This window comes from Ailuropoda melanoleuca, chromosome 3 (assembly GCF_002007445.2).
Source record: "Ailuropoda melanoleuca isolate Jingjing chromosome 3, ASM200744v2, whole genome shotgun sequence".
Taxonomy (NCBI): domain Eukaryota; kingdom Metazoa; phylum Chordata; class Mammalia; order Carnivora; family Ursidae; genus Ailuropoda; species Ailuropoda melanoleuca.
This window is the reverse complement of record NC_048220.1, coordinates 140,631,348-140,647,708: the sequence shown is the minus strand read 5'-3', so window position 1 is coordinate 140,647,708 and position 16,361 is coordinate 140,631,348. Positions and strand designations below refer to the sequence as shown.

Below are 16,361 nucleotides of genomic sequence, written 5' to 3'. Positions count from 1 at the left end.
CGCTGAGTATTCCAATGCGAAGCTGAACTGTTTTTTGTTTTTTTTTTAAAGGCTTAAAGTTAGAATGATGGAACCAAACCATTTTATTTTGGACAACATAATACTCAGTTTGAGATGAATGAGTATTTTAAGCTCCAGGGTCATGGATTGTAAGTGTTAGGGTCATAGAGTGTCCAAATAACACATACAATATGTAGCAACTTTTAGTGTGTAAGTTTTCACAGCATTTCCCTGGTTAATCCCTGAATAGCACTTCTCAGTTTCTCCTCCCTTCCCTTCCCTCGCCCCCAGATTCCTCCCTTGTAAGAACAGGTGGGAGCGTCCTGGTTACCAAGCAGCATACGTTTGAAGGTCTCGCAAATGGGGCATGGCCTGAGGTGGGGGGGTGTGGAACTGATTAAGATTCTTAAAGATTTATTTGTCAAGAATTCTAAACACGGCATCTCCATAAAAAGCACCACATATGAAGAGTACAAGGTTGGACCTTGGACACAGCACTGTTCGTTCTTCCATTGGACCATAAAGGTTGTTTCATTAGATGGAAACCCACAACAACATATAATTCACCCAATTATGACTATACTTTAAATATGATTTTTATCAATGTTAAACATATATATCAAGCAAATGTTAAATAGCCATCTAAGCTTTTTTTTTATGAAAAAGAGAAGCATTCTATCTTTCCCCCATATCTTTTCGTTAAATATTTGCATATTTAGCCCCTAGATCTAACAACCAGAATTTTCCAGGATCAGGCGTTATCCATTAACTGTGCACTACGGAAAGAAAGAATTTGGCCCTTTATTACCTCCCCCAGCCCCATGTCTGCAACACTGATGAAGACTTCCCATCTCCCATCATCTTAATACAGTTACACTACTGTTTTGCTTAGATCAAAATCCAGCATTTGCACTCATAACTAGGGCACACCATCTACAGGGGAGGGATGTGATAAACTGATGGGCTACTATTGTTATCCAGGTCCCTTGCACACCAAGGTTTTTGGGGGTGGTCGTTTAGATTCTGTGAATTCATCACCAATTCAAACCCCTCCAATCAGGGACTTAGTCAGAGTAAGAACTGTCCTTGTGCATTTATGCTTTGAAAGAATGCTCCTTTAATATGATAGTCACGCGTTTCCAGTAGGAGAGAGAGTGGCCATGTGTGTCCACACCACCTGCTCTATCTGGAAACCAATTAAAATATGTATTTTATAATTATTCTAATTATTATAACTACTTTTCTTCACTAGTTCAATTTTTTAAAAAATCCATAGGGAACAAGACTCAGGAATTCTTTCTGTTTGTGACATCACAGGCTTTCAGCAGGAATTATGGAAGGTGGTCACCCCCACTTCTCTGACTTCGTATCTTCTCGCCATTCCTTCCCGCCCACGCCGATGTGCCTCATCTCCACAGCAATGCATACCAGGAAGATTGATGACTCTTCATTTCCCTCTGTTTACAGCATCTTTTATTATGATATGATTTGGATGCTGCCTCCCAAATGAAAAAAATAGCCCCAACGAATGTCATAAACCCAATTGTGTGAAAAACCAGGCAGAACATGCATGAGCCCTCTCGTCTTCTCTTGAAATGGAGGCCACCTGGTAGGAATGCAATAAACCCTTATCTGGGGTCTTCCAGGCTTACAGTGTGATGGCACTACCAACCCCCGATTGAAAATGCCACATGCCACTGTCCTCGCCTCATCACTTCAGCCTGGGGGGCAGATGTCCGGGGCTCCTTGCTAAAACGGACTGAACATATGCAGCTTACGACCCCTGCTTCAAAAGTGCGGGTCTTTAAGCATTACCAGGTTCGTCAGTAAGACCCCCCCGTCTTAAGAAACAAAGCTACAGGATGTTCCCAGTAAGTCTTCGCTTCTGTACACTAGAAATGTCACCTTTTCTATGGAGGTGAAGTTTCACTTTTGAAGTACATGAATAGCAAATATATTTTAAAGCTGGCTCAAGCAGCTGAGTTGGTCTCTGCGTGCTGGGGGCAGAGGTGGGCACAGCTCAGGGTAAAGATCGATTCGGGCTAATTAGACCTAGCCTCTAATAATAAAGTTTGTTCTTCCACTCATTGTCTTTTCGTCATACAAAGTTTACCTTGAGACCCAGAACTTCCCTTTTCACCTGCTTCTTGAGGTTTGATTGTGCTGCAATCATTTAAAATATCAAATTATGAAATGCTGAGAAATGGTATGACCAGTCAGTTTTATACCAGTGACCAGACTTATGAAGTGATTTGATTCAATGGTAAGTAGTACTATGGCTCAGTCGAATCTTCATGCTACAATGTACTGATGACCCACGGCAGTAACTGCCCAGCTTTGAATGCAATGTGAACAACATTACCTTCAGTGCTAAAGACAGAAATTATTTTCAAAGAAATTTCAGGGAGCCAATTACGATTGCTTGTCACGTAGGATTCCTAATATTCTGCTGGAAAATATTAGGTAACAATGGTCACTAATACCAATTCCACTTCTGGGTATATAGCTGAAGAAATTGAAATCAGGATCTTAGAGTGATATCTACACTCCCAAGTTCATTGCAGCATTACTCCCAGTAGCCAAGGTATGGCCACAAAATAAGTGTCCGTCAACAGATGAATGGATAAACAAGATATGGTATGTGTGTGAACATAATACATAATATACGTACAATGTATAATAATGTACAATATATACTATAATATATGCCATTCAACAATAAATAGGAAACATCCCCATAGATCCAGGCTTTTATGCTCAGGTTAGATTATTTGGGTCTTATGAGGCCGTCTAGGCTTACGGCCAGTGATAAAAGTTATTTTCCTCTGGATACATTTCATTCTAGAACATTCTCTGGCTTTCCTGAAGAACAAAGGAGGAACACAGTTACTAGGTTGTTAGCCATCTTATATTTAAATCTAATTTTCCTACAGGCACACACAGGCAATGTCATGATACTTCATCCAAACTGTAAAGAGCACAGCACCCAAGCTTGGAGGTCGTCCCCACTTTTTCCCATGACAAGCCTTTCTTGCATACATCACAAGGTGGTTATGAAGGTCAAGTGAAATTATCAGTAGACAAACACTGTGTAAACCATGAGAAGCTCTAGGAATGTAAGTCGTTGTTATCACTCTATGAGGAAGCCAAAGTCTAACATGGACATTCTGTCCCATTTCACTTTTCTTCACGCCAAGCCACTGAGAAAATCCTTAAGCAAAGAACTGATCCCAAAACCCGAGTACTGCTTTCAATTTATCTCAGCAAACAGATTGGCCCAATATTACCATTTAGAATGGAAATCTCTTCTTTGGTCCTGAAAATCCCTGCAACAAGTGGAAAGAGTAAAAGATATTTTCTGTGCAAAGAAAAGAAAAGAAAAGAGCAAGTGGGAATGTTCAGAGGGGCTCTCTCATCACAGTTCAGCTTAGTCCTCGGAAAATAGCTGTTGAAATACCGACTTCAATTCCACCACCGTCAACTCGTGTTCCAGTGACATCATAAACTTGAAGGGCAGTCGGGGCAGCAAACCCTCATCGAAGAAGAGCAGGTATGTTTGGGGAGAAGGCCACTCTACTCAGTGGCAGGATATCGGCCCCTCTGAGAGGAGAAGCCAGGGAGAGCAAGATGGACCCAGAACGTGGAACACGGGGGCAGGAACAGCACTGTCCTGGGGCTGCCATGGCCAGAAAGGTGACATTTCATGAATGACAGCACATGGGCTCCAAATGCTGGTTGGACGTGAATGAATCAAGGATATTCTGAAGCCACGTGGGTGGGGAAACAGAACATAAAAGCCTTGTTTGGAGTCAAAACTCATGTGTGACAATGACCTTCTTTAAAAAAAAAATCTACCAGTTTGTTAAGCGTCTACCTATGGCTCAGGTCATGATCTCAGGATCCTGGGATTGAGTCCTGCATCAGGCTCCTTGCTCAGCACGGAGTCTGCTTCCCCTCTCCCTCTGCCGGCCACTCCCCGTTTGTGCTCGCTCACTCTCTCTCTGTCAAATAAGTAAATAAAATCTTCAAATAAATTTTTTAAAAAACCAACAAATTTTTAAAAGTCCACCATTTGCGACAACTTGGATGGACCTGGAGGACATTATGCTAAGTGAAAGGAATCTTGCAGAGAAAGACAACTTCTGCTATCACTTCTATGTAGAATCTGAATGGGACAGATTCAGAGAAGCAGTGTGGTCATTACCAGGGGTCGGGGGGGGGGGCAGTGAGGACAATGGCGAGATACTGCTCAAAGGGTACAAACTTCCAGTCACGAGGTTAACGAGTTTGGGGATCTAAGGGATAGCATAGCAATTATAGCCAATAGTACCGTATCATGTAACTGAAGACGGCCAAGAAAGGATAACTTAGACGTTTTCACCTCAAAACAGAAATGGTAACTATGTGATGAGAAGGGTTGGTAGTTAATGCTCTGGTGGCAATCATTTTACTATATATAAATGTATCAAATCAACATGAGATACACTATAAACTTATACAAAGTTATGTATCAATTATTTCTGGAAAAAATGAAGCTGGAAAATATAAAATTAAATAATAATTTTTCTTAATTTAAAAAAATAAAAATATGTAAAAATAAATAAAGGAAACCACTGATGCAAGGACGAAACATAAAAGGTCAAAGAACAACAAAAAAGCCCCTAAGGGTTATTAAACCAATTTTGCACAATTCTCCAGATATGTTCCCCATGTTTTCTCTGTCCCAGTCAACAGTAAAAGAACCATCCATTTAAAGTTTAACCCAGGGGCACCTGGGTGGCTCAGTCAGTTGAATGTCTGACTCTTGGTTTCAGCTCAGGTCATGATCTCAGGGTCATGAGATCAAGCCCTGCATCGGGTTCCGCGCTAACCATGGAGTCTGTTTGAGATTCTCTCTCCTTCTGCCCCTCCCTCTCTCACGCTCTCAAATTAAAAAAGGAAGTAAATCTTAAAAAAATAATAAAGTTTAAGCCAGAAGCTGGGAAGTACCTATAGAAATAGACTTTGGGGTCCATTCTCTCCTCCCATCTGAACTGGTTCTTTCTTAATTCAGGCCACCATCACCTCAGGCCTGGTTCACAGAATCAAAGCATGGATTTCATTGAAGTTTGTCCATTTGTAAGCCTGCTTTCACCCACAGACTGCAAGTTTGTCAAGAGCAAGAATTTTGTCACGTTTAATTTATATTACCAATCTTGAGTACAGTATTTTTTTGGTGAATGTATAAATCATATTGATCAATTCACAAATACGTGCATTCCAAGGGGATGTGCATAAATTTGGAGAAGAAATTCAGGTGGTTAAGAGGGGCTCTGTGTTTTGCTGTTTATTTTTCCTTTGATAAACACTGAAATATCTATATTTCATAGGTTGAAAGTAAAATAGATGGTGACCACTGAAGCAAAATTTGATAGCGTGTGCTCAGCACAAACTAAGAAAATTACCCTTAAAGTCATTTCACCAATAGCTGAATATAGGAACTAAATTTATTCTCATATGGAATACTCATGGTTTTTACATGCATTTATTAAGTTCTCTTTCAGCCTCAAAGTTATCCTGTTGAAACAGAAAGCCATTCTGCACAGAACAAGCAAGGAAGAAATGCGGTTGTGTTTGCAAAGGGACAAAGTGCTCTCGCAAGTGCACAGAAGTGGGCCTGTGATCCCTGGCACGTGGGGCAAACAGAGCGTCCTGGAAACGAGCTTAGTGGTACCCAGTAAGGAAGAGAAGTAAAAGAAGACGGTAGATTCAGAATTATAGGGCCACAGAATGACTTCCGCTTCTGACCAAGATGGAGAAACAGAAACAGGATTAACCCTCTCCCCCCAAAATAACTATGGAACAATAGTTCTTAAAACATTGGATGCCGGGCAGTAAAGGACAGTAATCGCCAAGTGAGGGGAAACATGAGGTGAGCCCCACAAGTGACCCAGCCTACCACCTTGATGAGGGTTCCAGGCCCTGGTGGGGGAAGGAGGAGCCCAGGCTTACGGACTCGTGACTGAAGAGACAGGACTGTGAAGGGTAGGAAGCCAAAGGTGCTGGGGTTAAAGATGCGGAGAGGGAACTCCAGTGTTATGCAGAGATCCTGCCTCAAGTATTCAGCTGGGTACAAATCCATGAAATGTGAGGAAACCACAAGGGTGGGGAAAAACCCACCTGAAGGATTAGAGGGAACAGTGCACATCACTCACATGGGGCCAGGCGTAGTGTTCGCTCCTAAGAGCAAGGGTGAACAACCTCACAACTCACCAGGTAACTGTAGAGGAACAAGAAGGGTCTTGCCTCCGCAGTGGGAAAAATCACCCCAAATTCCATTCTAATCTCAACTAACGCCTAAAGCAAAAGCCGAAAGGATCAAACTGGTTTCACACAACTTGATCATGTCCCAAAGGAGAGCTCTTGCTTAATTTCAGGAACACAAAAGTGTCCAGGACACCACAAGGAAAAAAATCACAGGGTCTTGCACTTAATTTATAATGACCAGATATGCAAAGAAGCTGCTGAAAAACATGAGCTATTATGAAGAGAAAAATCAGTCAACTGAAATTGGTCCAGAAATGACACAGGTGAAAGAATTTGTAGTCAAGAACATTCAAGCAGCTATGATAACTGTATTCCATGTGTTCGAGAAGCTAGAAGACTGCATGGTAAGCAGAGGCAGGAAGACATAAGGAGGAAGTAAAGCCAACCACACACAACATTTCCAGAGAAGTGAAAAGGAGAGATCACATCTCAAGACATTCTATGAGGCACCCTTTAATCTGGTATCAGAACCAGACAAAGGCATTACAAGAAAAGAAAACTGCATCTGAATATGTCCCATGGACTTAGACACAAAAATTCTTGACAATATTTTAATAAGTAAAACTCCAAACTGTATAAAAAGTTTAATATCTCAGGATTAAGTGGGGATTATGTCGGGGATGCTAGGTTGTATTAACCTTTGAAACTTGATCAGTGTAATTCACCATTTATTAACAGTCTAGAAAGTAAACCTATCTATCTGATCAGTTCAATAGATGAAAAATATCACTTGATAAGATTCAAAACTCATTCCTTATAGAAACTTTCCATCAACTATGAAAAGAAAGAAAATTCCCCAAATCTGATAGACGTGTATTAAAAATATACAAGCAACATCTTACTTACTGGTTAAAGCCTGCATGTTTTCTTCCTAAAATCAGAAACAAGGCAAGAATATCTGCCCCTACCACTTCTAGTCAATATTATATTGACAGTTCTACCTCGGAGGGCTAGGAAAGAAACAAAATTAAAAGTCATCTATAATGGAAAGGAAAAAATAATTATGTCTTTATTCACAAACATTGTGATTTTATATGTAGAAAATGCTATAGAACCTACCAGAAGGCTACTAGAAGTAATGTTCATTTATCAACGCTTCAGAATACAACATCAATAGAAAATATTAATTTCATTCCTACATACTAGCAATGAGCAAGCAGAAATTAAAAGAATTTCATTTACAGTAGCATCAAAAATATGAAATACTTAGCAATACATCTCACAAAATGTATGCTTGACTCGCACACTAAAGGACATCAAATCCCCTAAATGACCCAAGAATCAATGCAATCTTAATCATAATTCTAGAAGGCTTTTTGGGGGATAAATATTGACAAGCTGGTTCTAAAATTCATACACAAGTAAAAAAAAAATCTAGAACACCCAAAACATTTTGGAAAGGAAGAACAGAGCTGGAGGACTTACACAACCTGACTTCAAGACTCACTGCAGAACTACGCTAGCATTCTGTGGTGTCAGCATCAAGACAGAAAGACTGAGCAAAGGAATTCTGGACTTGAAAGTCCAGAAATAGACTTGCACATATACGGTTTATTCAGTTTTGATGAGGGAGCAAAGGCAATTCTGCAGAAAAAGTAGAGACTTTTTCAACATATGGGGCTGTAGCAATTGAATAGCCATCTGTGAAAAGAAGACCTCTGAACGATAACTTACTCCCTGTTCGGTAATAGACTCAAATGGATCATAGACCAACTATCTAAAACCATAAAACCTCTAGAAGAAAACCTAGTAGAATCTCTCTGTGAGTTTCGATCAAGCAAAGATTTCCTAGCTACAATGCCAAAATCATTATTCATGTAAGAGGAACAATGACAATTAGAATTATCCAAATCCGGAACTTCTGTTCTTTGAGAAATGCTGTGAAGAGAAAGAGAGGCAAGCCACACCCTGAGAGAGAATATTTGCAAATCAGATAAAAGACTCATATCCATTATATTATTTAAAAAATTTAAATTCGACATAAAAAACTTAATACAAAAATTGTCAAGTGATAGGAATAGACATGTGACAAGAGAAGATAGATGGCAAAAAAGCATATATAAAGATTCTCAACATTATTTGTTAAAAAAGAATTAAAATCATAGAGAAACTACCACACATCTATTAGAATGGCTAAATTAAACACAAACCCCAAACACCAAATGCTAGTGAGCTTGTGGGGACCAGGAACCCCCTCTCACACTCTGCTGGTAGGAACGGAGAATGGCACAATCCCCTTGAAACTATTTGACTCTTTCCTAAAAAATGAAACATACACTGACCATATGACCTTGCCATCTCCTTCCTAGAAATTTAGCCAAAGAAAGAAGAAAGTAGATGTCCACCCAAATACTGGTACACAGATATTCTTAAAAGCTTTACAGGTAATAGCCAAAAATAGAAACAACCCAAAAGTCTATCAGCAGGTGAATGAATATAAATATATAAATATATATATATATATATATATATATATATNGCAGGGGAGCGGCAGGCAGAGCAGGCAGAGGGAGAAGCAGGCTCCCCGCTAGGCATAGAGCCCAATGTGGGACTCAATCCCAGAGCCCTGGGATCATGACCTGAGCCGAAGGCAGATGCTTAACCCACTGAGCCACCCAGGCACCCCAGGAGGTGAGTATCTAAATGAATCATCTTAGGTCCATAGATGGGAATACTATTCAGCAGTAAAAAGAAATGAACTGTTGGTGTATACAGCACAAAAGAATATGAAAATAATGCCGAGTGAAAGAAGCCCGCAGAATGAGTGACTTCGTTCACATAAATGATAAAATGGTAACTAACGTAGAGGCAGGGAGATCAGTGGTTGCCTGGGTTCGGGGGGTGTAGGAGGGAGGGGTTACAAAAGGAACAAGGAAACTCCGGGGTTGACAGACATGCTCATTACCTTGATTGTGTCATGTATTCATGGATGTACACAGTTGTCAAAACTTTACATTTAAACATGCAGTTTATTGTATGCCAATCATACCTCACTAAAATCATTAAAAATGATATGTCTACAGGAAAACACATCTCCTTCTAATAAGTGGTGGTTACCGATCTTCAAGACAGCTGTTCTGCACCTATCTGAGCACATTAAAATTACAGTACTGTTCTTCACAGCATTCATGCTGGAGTATTGGCACCTGAATGTGACCACTGAGTACTTGTAGATAAATGCTTTATAAATGCAAATGGGCACCATGGAGCCCAACCGTACTTGTCATCATACACTCCTGCAAAATGCTCCTTTGTATCCACAGCCAATGGAGCAACTGCCTGTTGCAGAGACTACACACACACGTTATCAACTGCACGCTTTCACAATCTTACTTCTCCTATAATCTGATCCTTCAGCTGCAGTGCACTTTCATGCTGGTACCGGCTTTTGAATGTGAAGGACTTTGAATCATCTTCCATGGCATGTGGTAAGTTCTAGAATCACGGGATGGCTTAATGGAAGAACACGGCCCCAAGGCCAGCTTCTTAATCTCTAACCAAGGTAATACAGTAAGTGTACGTTCCGGATGGCAAATCGGGAACCACCTGGAAGGTGTGTTAGTCTACTGGGGCTGCTATGACAAAACATGACAGACAGGTACAACAGCAATGTATTTCCCACAGGTCTGGAGCCTGGGAGCCTAACGTTAGGGTGTTAGCATGGTGGGGTGAGGGCCTTCTTCCGGGTCACAAACTTCTCTTATGTCCTCACAGGGCAGAAAGGATGAGTTAACTCTCTGGGGCCTCTTTTATAAGGACACCAATCCCATCCATGAGGGCTCCACCTTCACGACCTCATCACCTCCCAGAGGCCTCACCTCCTAATACCATCCCCTCAGGCATCAGGTTTTCAACACATGAATTCTGGGAGGGGACACTGACATTCAGCCTACAGGACATATCCCAACAAATGCCAAATCAGGAGTTATAGAAGGCGATCTCAAGACACTGCATACATTTTGGACTCCACAGTCCTGTTTTGGGTTAGTCCATCTGCCCCAAGTAATACTCAGTGCATACACTTGAATCTGTTTCACAGAAGGTAAAAAGATCTGATACTCCAATGCTACCTGACACACAGTCTACACTAGCTACTATGAAGACATTCTGGTGATTTAAGGATTTTTATGAATATTCCTTATTTCTTCCCATTACTATTACTAGTCATTAAAGGATCAGCGAAATAAAAATGGAATTTTTAAAAATGTGACACAAACACTGTAACAAAAAGTGTTGAGTATTTTAAATAGAAAATTGTACTGTTCCAGGCAGTACCTTTTTCCATTTCAGGGAGCTTCCTCTGAGTTAGCTACAGTTCTCTTAGAAACCCTTAGTATACCAGTTGTTCGCATGGGGTCTCCCCAGCCTGTGAGTTTCTCCAGGGTAAAGTCTGGGGTTGATGCAACTTTCTTCCTCACCGGGTGACTGGCACTATCTTTGGCTCTAAAGAGGAAGAGGATTGGGCTGAACATGTTGGGCTTTCAAATGGATGCATTCGCTTTCAACAAGCGGTCACCCTGCGTGTTTTTTTTGTTTTGTTTTAAGTGAAGAAAAGCAAGCAAATATTCCTCTGCTGTCTTACTAAAAAAGATATGTGTTTGTGTATGTACTCGATTATATATGTGTGTGTGTATATATAAATGGAACTGGCTTTCCTCCTTACACATTATTTTAGGCATTCTTTTTTATAACACTGTAGAAAGCCCAAGAGAATAAGAAAATCACTGCTGTCGTTGGAAATCTTTATTACGGAGGCTGTGATTTGTGGGCAATCTATAAACTTATATCTCAAACGAGAAGGTCCATTTATTTATTTTATTCTCTCACCATAATGCCTTTAAATTCGTAGTCTCTGAGAGCGAACGTCAAGAATTCAGACAGCTTTTTGGGCAAATACTGTGCAATGAGAGGAAAAACTATTTTTAGCTAGAAGTGAAAACCTATCATCTGGGGGAAAAGGTTTCTTTCCCAAATCAACAACGGAAATAGGTGACCTTGAGCAAAGGAGCCCGCCTGCCCTTTACTTCCATTCCTCCACTGTTGTTGTAACACCTGCTATCTGCTTATTTAATTGGCAAAATTCTTAAAGCTATCTTACAGAATTCCAGAGCACTCCATTCTCTTGTGCATTTCATCAGGCATATGTGATTGTATGTTCAGATTCCACGGGTTGAGTCATCCTACTTAGAGCCTTGGGAATACCTGGTCCATTTTCCATTAGTCATCTGCACTCTGACACCTCAATTATGGCAGAGCTATGATCTTAAGAGCACCGTGACAGGAAGCACCCAACATTCCCATCCCCGGGATGTCACGCTCTGTGTAATCCCCTCCCCGTGAATGTGGATGGGTCTTTTGAAGCTGATGGGATAGCGGCTCTCTTGATGAGATCCCTCCTAACCAAGACCCCTTGTAGTGGACAAAAGAGATGCTCCTGCTGGCTTTGAAGAAGTTAGCTGCCATGCTGGGGGGGGGCACGTGGCTAGAACCGGGGGTAGCCTCTAGGAACTAACAATGTCCTCCAGCCAAGAGTCAGAAAAAAAAATGAGGACCTCAGTCCCCAAACCACGAGGAAATAAGTTCCACAAACAACCAGAGAGCTTGAAAGAGGACCCCGAGCCTCAGAAATGTTTGCAGCTCTGGTCAACCCCTTGATTGCAGCCTGAAACACTGAGCGGAGGAACCTGTTAAACTGCGCCTGAACTTCCAGCCCATGGAACTGTGAGATAATTAATCGTGCTATTTTAAGCCACTAAATTTGTGTTCATTCGTTACACAGCAACAGAAAGCTAGTATGCACCTATGTAAATATACATTTATTTGGCATCTGTACACAGGAGGGAATCTGTTCCGTGACCCTGCTTTTTTTTCTAATACTCCAAGGATTTGACTGATGATTCAAATGAAGTTGAGTTTTCTTAATCTGATCTTCCCAGGGCAAGAAATTGGAAGGATTAGATTCCTTCATGGAAAACTCATTATTTTCCTGCTATGATATTCTCCCAATTTTTTTATGATAAAGTTTTGGCTTAAAAGTTTTATTTTTTAATTTTTATTTTTATTTTTTTTTGGTTTTATACCTTTATTTGGCCATCAGCAATTAGTTCTCCTCCACATTAACTGTCTGTAGATTTTTAAAAGTGGTGACAGGGACATAGGTAACCAGTGTGTAGAGCTCGTTTGGTGACTCTTCATCCTCGTTACCTTTTCTGGACAACCGCACACGGATACGGTATGGAACATTCCTTATTCCTTTGGCCCAGACGGCTTTGTTGAGCCTGGTGTCAATGCGCACATCTGGAGTTCCCATCTCCTTCATGGCAAATTTCCTGATCTCTTTGAGTGCCTGAGGGGCGGGTTTCTTGAAACCCACTCCATGGATATGCTTGTGAATGTTGATGGTGTATTCTCTGGTCACTACCTCGTTGATGGCAGAACGGCCCTTCTTCTCGCCACCCTTCTTCATGTGAGCCATTCTGCCGGGCCCTGGTTGCAAGGAAGAGTGCGAGGTATTGTGGGCGAGGGAAAGCAACTTGAAAGTTTTAAAAAAGTGACCATTGCTTCTTATTAATAATACCTAGGAAAGGCAAGATGTGAATGAGGGACCTNATGTGAGCCATTCTGCCGGGCCCTGGTTGCAAGGAAGAGTGCGAGGTATTGTGGGCGAGGGAAAGCAACTTAAAAGTTTTAAAAAAGTGACCATTGCTTCTTATTAATAATACCTAGGAAAGGCAAGATGTGAATGAGGGACCTGCAGGCTATGTACTAAGTTCAGGTTGGTTGTTACAACTCATGTTTTATTAAAGATACCCGATACCATCCAGAGTTAATTTTAAATCCACTTTACAGAATAGTGACAGAATATACATGTGTTGACAATCAAATTGCATTTCAATTTCACCAATTGAAAATCCACTATGTTTGAGAGAAATATATTGGGTTAATGCCTTTTGCTTTAAGGGCATAAACAGAATTTAAAATGGTGTTCTATTCATTCTGCAAATGAGCTTTTCCCCAAGTGGGTCTCTGTAGGACGCTGATGGGCGCCACAGAGAAAAGCATCTGCTGTCAGGAGAGAGAGAGGCCACGGGTTCAACAAAGTTCAACGAGTTTCTTCAAGTCAGGAGTACTCCGAGCTCATTTTGGGGAAGCAGAACTGAGGGGAGCACACATTCCCAAACACTGTTGGGGGAGAAGCTACCTGGAATCAAAAAAGTTCTCAAAGTTGAGAGCAATTGCATCGTTTATGATTGATTCTTTTTTTTTAATATTTAATTTATTTCATAACTAGCCACTCTCTTAAACTACTTCTAGGCAAGTGATTCTCATGGGTTTTCTAGTCTCGTTTTTAACAATGGTAGCCACTTCCCTCTTTTGAATAATTATATTTTTTACCTTCATTTCTTTTGTATTACATTTCAAAACATTCTTTTTTTTTTGGTTTTTTTTTTAAATCTGTATATTGATATTTTTACTTTCATCTTACTTTTCTTTTTTTTTATTTTAATTTTTTTTATTATATTATGTTAGTCACCATACAGTACATCCCTGGTTTCTGATGTAAAGTTCGATGATTCATTAGTCGTATAACACCCAGTGCACCATGCAATATGTGCCCTCCTTACTACCCATCACCAGTCTATCCCATTCCCCCACCTCCCACCCCTCTGAAGCCCTCCGTTTATGATTGATTCTATAATTAACTTCATTGATTCAAAACTGAAAATAGGGGTGTATCCTATATGGAAGTCACCCCTCTTCTGCCAAACCTAACTAGGATAGGGAAGACTGTGGATGGAGTCATATGTTCATAAAATCGTTATTTAGCCCATTTGACTCCACACTCTCATGGGGAAAGCCATCTAAAATATCCCCCTCCTTCAAGAATGTTGGCAGATGGCTCTCCAGTGAGCGTATGACGTAGGGAGCTCGCATGCCATTAGTTACGCTCCTAAAGCAATCTCTTCTCTGAGTTCATTTATACCTGGGCTGGTCCATTCTTACTGTGAAACTCTCTTCACTTCCAAGTTCACGGCCCTAGGTGATAACCAGGAGAGCCCAGCAGGTCCATCCAGGGGGTCTACTCCTGTCAATCCCTGAAGCTAGCCCCTTAGCTTTTTCACCTGTAAAGTGGGCATATAAAATGACAAGTCATGATGATCTGGGAGTGTTAATGAGATAATACGTTTACAGCGGTTAGCAGGGGGCCTAGATTGCGGGGCATCTTTGTTCTGCACAGAGGCCTGGAACTGAAAATGGGTTGCAGAACATGAAAATAGTAGGAGTAGGATGCCTGGGTGGCTCAGTCAGTTAAGCGTCTGCCTTCAGCTCAGGTCATGATCCCAGGGTCCTGTGACCAGGTCCCACATCGGGCTCCTTGCTCGGCGGGGAGACTGCTTCTCCCTCTACCTGTCACTCCCCCTGCTTGTGCTCTCTACTCTCTCTCTCCCCGACAAATAAATAAATAAAATCTTAAAAATAAAAAAGAAAATAGTAGGAGTTCTTCAAAGATGGTCAGGATACAGAACATGGAAATATTAGAGGCTCTCCAGAGTTGGTCATTAGCAATCAAGAAATCATCCTCTATCAGTGTGGATGATCACAATAACCCATTATTATCTAAGCAGGTCATACTCAGGGGAATGGATTTATCTAACTGGTAAAACAAGTTTAAATTTAACTTGCCCCCAAGTTTCCATGTATATATATATCATTTCCCTCCCTCTGTAATGTGGTCATCTAGCGGAAAACTTCAAAATTTGTTCTTATCTGCGTTTACATAAAGCTGGCTTTTTATCGGTTCATGTTCCTTAAATAATCATCTAAGATTTCATGCCCTAAAAAACAGTAGTAAGAAATTTAATCTAAAATTCATTTAATCTAAAATCCTTACATCATGAATGATATATTTGGAACATTCACTGCTAGGGCCAAAGTCCTTCTGTCATTTCATCTCACCAGTTTGGAAATAGTTAGAACACTTGGGTTTGTTGGGGCTTTCAAAGCTAGGATCCCATCATTAATGGGTCTGGGAGATGGAAAACATGTCTTACCAGCATCTTTTGCTAATAATTTAAATCACAAGTGACTGTATTATAATTATTATTTTTTTGCTCTTCTTTTGGCTGATTGTGGGAAAATAATTAGTTCCTCAAATAAAGATCCTTAAATGACTTTCTGTTTATAATTCAGATTGTTTAATGAGATTCCTATTACCTCCTGAATATTTCCTGCCAGAACTTATGGTTAATGACCTACATATCTTAATTAAAGCATTTATATTTTTGAAATTAAGAGTCACTGTAATATTGTCCAAATGACATTTTCAATTAACAGCATAGTTATGAAAATAGAAGTATCATGTTATCTATCCATCCATCCATCCACTCATCCATTCATCCATCTTTCAATAATCACTGTTGGAGCACTTATGCCATGTACAAGATGCTAAGCTACATCTTCAGGATTTTAGATGTTACTAGTGAAACAAACAGGGGAAGTCCAAGGGAGACACCTGCAAGAGTTTAAGCCGATACTGACTATGTGTTATGGGAGTTAAGATGCAGAGGGAACTAACTGGAAATAACACGACCATCTAGTAACTAACTGCATTGTGGTCAATCCCATGGGCTACTCAGCGTGGGATCCTATGTCTGACCCATCAGTTCCATACCAAGGGGTGCTGTCCTCACAACCACGGCACCAGAGGAGGGACACACTCAATGCTTTGGTTGACTTGAGCAACCAATTCTGGCTAAATTACCTATGCCCTAATAGTAAGCATGTCACTGCTAATACAAAACAAAATGAAAACCCAAGTGCAATCTTAGCAGCCTTAAAAAAAGTTTAAAGTCTTGATCACAGGAAATAAAAAGATCCACTAGTTAAAATATAAGCTTCCGGCGGAGGGGTGGGGGAATGGGATAGACTGGTGATGGGTAGTAAGGAGGGCACGTACTGCATGGTGCACTGGGTGTTATACACAACTAATGAATCATAGAACTTTGCATCAGAAACCAGGGATATACTGTATGGTGACTAACATAATAAAAAAA

General features: G+C 40.6%; 2 protein-coding genes across 9 annotated transcripts in view; both read right to left on the bottom strand.

Annotated features, from left to right (window-relative positions):
• SEMA5A (semaphorin 5A) overlaps positions 1 to 16,361 on the bottom strand; it is a 498,547-nt gene that overhangs the window by 29,777 nt on the left and 452,409 nt on the right. The gene's annotated exons all lie outside the window — the stretch shown is intronic.
• On the bottom strand, positions 12,392 to 12,796 carry LOC105237342 (60S ribosomal protein L31-like). Its single transcript, XM_034657096.1, has one exon. It carries the CDS (start codon positions 12,779 to 12,781, stop codon positions 12,407 to 12,409), a length of 375 nt encoding a protein of 124 aa, XP_034512987.1. The 5' UTR covers positions 12,782 to 12,796; the 3' UTR covers positions 12,392 to 12,406.